Source organism: Netta rufina (assembly GCF_964035555.1).
Source record: "Netta rufina genome assembly, chromosome: 1".
NCBI lineage: Eukaryota > Metazoa > Chordata > Aves > Anseriformes > Anatidae > Netta > Netta rufina.
The window spans coordinates 18040476-18046475 of NC_140123.1; the positions used below are offsets into that span (position 1 = coordinate 18040476).

The 6000-nt window shown below is 51.8% G+C and overlaps 1 protein-coding gene across 1 annotated transcript; it reads left to right on the plus strand.

Moving 5' to 3' along the window:
- Positions 1-773: 773 nt before the first annotated feature.
- Positions 774-1253, plus strand: LOC311218156 (uncharacterized protein C11orf87 homolog; the record flags this gene model as incomplete). Its single annotated transcript, XM_084300671.1, has 1 exon — positions 774-1253. One exon carries the CDS (start codon positions 774-776, stop codon positions 1251-1253), a length of 480 nt encoding a protein of 159 aa, XP_084156797.1.
- Positions 1254-6000: the final 4747 nt, after the last annotated feature.

The window sequence follows — 6000 nt, forward strand, 5'->3', positions numbered from 1 at the left end:
GGTGGGATAGGGGAGCTGGAAGTGGGAAGGGGGCACCAGGATTGGGATGGGGATGGGATGGGGATAGGATGGGGGGACTGGAAGTGGGGTGGGGGTGGGATGGGGAGGCTGGGAGTGGGATGGGGATGGAATAGGGGGGCCGGGGGTGGGATGGGGGGAAGGAGGGTGGTGTGGGGATGAGAACTGGGGGCCGGGAGTGGAGTGGGGATGGAATGCGGGGGCCGGGGGTGGGCTGGGGGTGGGCTGGGGATGGCACAGGGGGGCCGGGGGTGGGCTGGGGGTGTGCTGGGGGGGCCGGGGGTGGGGTGGGGATGGGGGCAGGGGGTGGGCGGCCCCACCCTGACGTCAGCGGCCGGGGCGGTGCCAGGCTGCGGGCGGTGCTCCCCGAAGCGGCGGCGGCTCCGCTCCGCTCCGCTCCGCACCCGCTCCGCACCGCTCGGCGCTGCCGCAGCCCCCCCAGCGCCCGCCGCCGCCGGGCCGCCCCCCGGCCGCCTCCTCCGGCGCAGGTAAGGGGCTGGGGGGCGGGCGGCGGGGCTGGCTGCCCCCCGTCCCCGTGCCAGGGGTGGGGGGGATCGGGGTAGGGTGGGCGCTGATGTGTCCGGCTCCCCCTTCGCAGGCTGCTCTGGGGCTCGAGGGCGAGCGAGAGGCAGAGCCGGCAGCACCCCGGGCATCGGCAGCGAGCGCCCGGCCGGCCGCAGCAGCCCGGCAGCGGCTGGAAATTTCGGCGTCTTCAGAGAGGGGAGGGAGATCCTCGTCTTTGCGAAGCCTCCTCAATGAGTGCCAAGCTCTCCAAGGAGTTGAGGCTGTCCCTGCCGCCTTGCCTCCTGAACAGGACGTCTGCCACCTTGAACGCCAGCAGCACCTGCATCGCGCAAGTGGGTCAGCTCTTCCAGTCCTTTTCGTCCACCCTGGTTTTAATCGTCCTGGTCACCCTCATCTTCTGCCTGATCCTCCTCTCCCTCACCACCTTCCACGTCCACAAGAGGAAGATGAAGAAGCGGAAGATGCAAAAGGCTCAGGAGGAGTACGAAAGGGACCACTGCACCCGCAGCAGCAGTAGCGGCAGCCGGCAGCACCCCGGGACAGGGGCGCGGGGAGAGGCGCCCCAAGGAAGAGACAGCCGCCTGGGAAGACCCCCCCAGGACTCGGAGATCCAGCGCCCCTCTCCCTCGGCAGCCCCCAGCTCCCAGCAGCCACGGGCTTCTTTGGACACAGCTGGCGCGGGGCTCTTGCAGACGGTGATTTTGTCATGATGGTTTGGGGGAGACCTCGCGACGGCGCTGGTTGGTGTTTGTAAATACCTGAGTGATTATTCTTGTCCCCGAAGAAGAAGAAAAAAACGTTGCTAATTCAGACGAACGAACGAGCCCCCGATCCAAGCGCATGACAGATCACATTGCGTTTCTCATTGACTGTGTGCAAGGAAAGGATGCGTCTTTTTACTGGAGGAGCTGCACTCAGCTGCGACACACCATCGTCCACCTGGAGGAGAGGGTCAGGGGTGGGGGTCCCTTTTCCCCGGACGTCGTTACCCCGAGGACCGGGGCAATCCCACTCTCCTGGGCTCCCCCTGCTCCCTCTGTCACCATTGCATGGCGTGGTTGGGGCGCGGGTGAGGAGTGCAGGGGGTGAGGCAGGTCTGGCGGGCACCTCGGGACCCCCCGTCCCCTCGGAGCAGGGTGACAGCCCACCGTGGTCTCTCCTTCTGTGCCAGGACCTTTGCCCCTCTCCCACCCCTCTCACTCCTTTCCAGGACTGGATATTGTTTCGTGTAGAAATGTCCACCCCCAGTTGGGCGTTAGAAAACTGCAGGCACCCCACGGCCCCGTCCCCCAGCCACAGCGCTGAGCCCCCCGCCGTCCACCCAGCAGGATGGGCAGAGCAGAGCAGAGCCTTCCTCTCCCCTCAGCATCCCTCATCTTCAAACACCCCCGTGACACAGACCCCGAAACCCGTCACCGTTCTGCTTGGCGGTGCGAGGCGGTGCGCCCCGAGGGAGGGTGGCCTTGTCCCTCCTGGTGGTCCCCAAAGAAACCCGGTTCTGCACCAGGTACCCCACTCCGACTGCGCTGCGTTCACAGCTTCACCTCCCGGCAAGGAATCCTGCAGCAGAACGGGGCTGACTCCTACTTTTTTTTTGGCTGATATGTATTTTTATCCCTCCTAACCCAGTAGGCAGTTAAGGATGCGCAACACTTAATTTTCCCCGTTTTGGGGAGCAAACCATGTGGTTGTGAAAAATGTCAGCTCGGAAACCCCGGCAATTGTTTATTTCAGAAGTGGCTGGTGTGGGTTCTCCCGAGCACACACCAGCAGCTTTCTGTGTGTGGCAGGCAGGTGTGAGGGGCTGCTGGTGATGTGCGTGCTGGAGGAGCCCCGGTACAGCGAATGCGGCTTTGCTCAGCGATTAAATCCATGCCTGTTCCTTGGAGGTGCCTTAGCAGAGTGCCGTGTCCAAACTTTGAGACATCTCGTGTGGTACCACAGCAGAGGCAGCCCTCTACTGTGCAGATTAGCATCTAAAAAAATACAGCAAAGGAAAAGTAATCCCGAGGGATTTCTTTTCTTTTATTTTTTTCCTTTCCTATCCTGGCATTCAAAGTGGTGCAAGGAGATAGTAGTCCACAGTTCTTACTGTTTTGTCCGCACTCGGCTGTACTCTGCCTCCCGGTGTGGCTGCTGGGCTGGAAAACCCTGGGCACAGGTGGGGAGCGAATGCTGCTCACCGAGGTAAAAGGAAGGAGGAGGGTGGCAGAAGCACTCCCTAATCCTTCGACAGCGCCAAAACGCGGAGGTTTCAGGGCAGCGCCTCTGTTACCCCGTTTTACCCCTTCCTGATCTTGCCTGGCCTGACGGGCAATGACCGCTGGGTTTGGATCCGTGTGTCCGGCACTGTGGGCAGGTGCTGTAGCATCCCGCTCGCTCGAGGAGCTGCTCCGCCAGCTGAGGTTAGTGCGGGGACGTGCCTGGAGCCCACCGGGTTTCACACTGCGGCGCGGCCGCACCGGTGGCCGATGCTCCCCGGCAGCCAGTGCCACCAGATGCTGATGGCTCCTGCGTCGTTGCTGGGCAAGGAAAACGGGCTTTTGTTTTGTTTCCCCTAATAAAGGATGCATGAACTTTTGTGTTTAACCTCCTTATGCAACTGCAGCACGGTATTGCACCACAGGGAATAGATTTAGGACAATGAAGAGAGTTCAGTGAGCAGTAACGGAGCTTCCTGGTCGTTGATCTCCACTAAATAGAGAGATATTACTTTCCCCCTTTATTTTGTGCCTTTTCTTAAAAACCAGTGTATAATTTTGAGTTTTATAAAAGCAATAAGATGTTCCAGATCACTCCAGTGCATTTCTGGTTGATGGTTCCACTTCTTTAGTGTCTGAAGTCAGATACTCTTCCTTCTGCCTTATGCACTCAAGGCATGCAATAATTCCCCAGAAGTGTACTGCTTGTCACATCTCATTGCAGTTATAAAATTGCCCTATTTTTGAAGAAAAAAATAAAAAAAGAAGGATGGAGATATATATATATCTTTATATATATTACGGATATATAGGTATATATATTATTTATATTATCTCATGACACTAAAAAGTAGTTGCAAAAAAATGTAACTAGAGTTAAAATGTTATCATGTAAACCTCTATCCTCTGTTAATTAGCTTTGATTTATTATTTTAATATCTCTGTATTTATGTAAATCTATGTAAATTATGTGGTCTATAAGTAAAATTTCATACTGACTTTAATTTTCTCAGAACTGTGAGCTTCTTGTGGTGTCATTTAAGGTTTTGCATTTCTAAAGTTAAGTTACACAAGATGCGAGAAGTTATAAATTCCTTTTATCACACAGGAATACTGCAATAAGGTTCATGCGTTCTCCCAGTACACGACCCTACCTTGAAGTATTGTAAGCTTATGAGGTTTAATTGAACGGTCTCAGGAGATCCAGTTGATACAAGCAGGACACGTAGGCTTTCATTTTCATGAAACAATAAGCAATCTAGGGAATAAATGTGGATTTTTAAAACAGAGTTTATGCTTGGAGGTTCTGTCAAATCAATTGCTTCAAAACCCTACAGCTACAGCTAAACTTCTGCAGTTAGCATTCAGTATTAATAAGGCTGATGCTTCTTCCCTTTCCCCCTCCTTCTTAAACTAGAAAAGTGTAGGAAATTGTTCATATTTCTAAAGCATACATTTTCAGCTAACTGTGAAACTGCCCAAAGGGTTTTGAATCTACATATTTTATGCAAGTGTAATATCTATGTATCTGTATCCATATACTTAAATATTTTTGTGTAACCTTTTCTACGATATTTGATAGAGATGCTGAGTGAATGCTTGATCCATTCTCGTACGTAAGGAAGGATTTATACCCTGACTATGCGGACGTTCTTTTTCCTGCGAACTGTTAAAAATTTGCACTGTATTTTTGGCAAGTTATGTTGGAGCCCGGACAGCTGCGTGCTGGCTGCTGGAGAACAGACAGTCCTTCCTCTGGTAAGGGGCACGTCCTCTGGCTGGATTTCCCTGCTTCAGAATAAGAAATCGGGGCCTGTTGCATCTTGCAGGTGTAAGAAGAAGTGCCGTGGTGCTCACCAGCCCGGTCCGGTCGTCGTCCCACGGAAGGAGCACGACTGCAGTCGCTTATTTTGTAGAGCCTCACCAAAGCTGGGTGGCAGCGCCGGGGCTGGACCAGCGTGCCAGCAACTCCTCATCCTGCGGGGCATCCCCAGAGCTTGCTGCTCCCCCGGGGCTCCGTCCAGCTGCCACTGACAGCAATGCGAGTGGCATCTGCTGACTGCGAAGGGACCTCGGGCCCGTCTGTCATCCAGGCAACGGGTGGCAGCATCCCTGATCCCCACTGCTTGCCATGCTCGGCATTTTGGTGGGGACAGGACTGCCTGGGACGCCGAGCCTGGCTGTGGTCAGCCCCGCTTCGCCGGCCCGTGGCATGCTCATGGATCCTGCATGGGTCACGGACAGGGAGAGGCATTTCGTTCACATGTATTGGTCCAGCATTTTTTTTTTTCGGGGGGGGTTTGTCTACTGCAAACGTAGTCTCTGAGATGAAATTTGCCAGCTTGCCATCCAGGCATGATTTCGCTTTTGATAAACCTCTCCGAGACATATATCTGCACATACACAGATATATATCTCCAAAGAAATGCTGGACAAAAAACAAAGAACAGAGATTCCACCTTATAGGCAAAACTGTCCCATGACAAAAACCTGTTTTAGTTTTGTTTTCCTTTTTTTTTTTTTTTTTTTTTTTTTCTTTCTTTCCTGTTCATTTTTAATTCATTTTAAAGGCTACTATCTTCAATGTAAATAGCAAATTACTATGTGATTAATGTTTTCCACGGCATTCCTGAGTAGTTGCTATCTTGTTTCTGGAAAACTATGTCCAGTGTTTTGAAGCAACTGTGCTTTTCTTGTTCTATTGTTATGAATATGAGTGCAACTTTTATGTAGGGAGGAAAAAGAACACGATCTGACTCCTTAGACAGGACTGAATTATTATAAATCCAGTTACGGGATTTGGTTGCTTTTCTTTCTAGTAGTCATTTTCTCTGCACGTTTGTATTTTTTCTATGGGTAATTGAAACCCTGCATTTTAATAAGTACGCAAGCTATGGAGGGTAACGCGAAAAATGAAGTAGGAAACATTCTTTTTCCTCTTTTGTGTAAATAGCAAAATTTATAATGACTTAGATACCATTTCATTACAGTTCTCATCTACATAGAAGTTGGCATGACTCGTATATGAACCTTTAATAACGTTTTAATTTATGTTAAGTATTAGAACTACTTTTATCCAGGACTGACTTTCTCATCTCTTTCTGGTACCTAACTCTTTTTTCACTGAAGCCAAGTTTTCCATCTGATCACTAAATAAATTTCTAGTAGAACAGAGCCTCCTTCTGTTTTTAGTCTTTTACATGTAGCTCTCTGGTCGAAATCTGGCCAAACTCAACAGTACAGGAAACGAGTTACA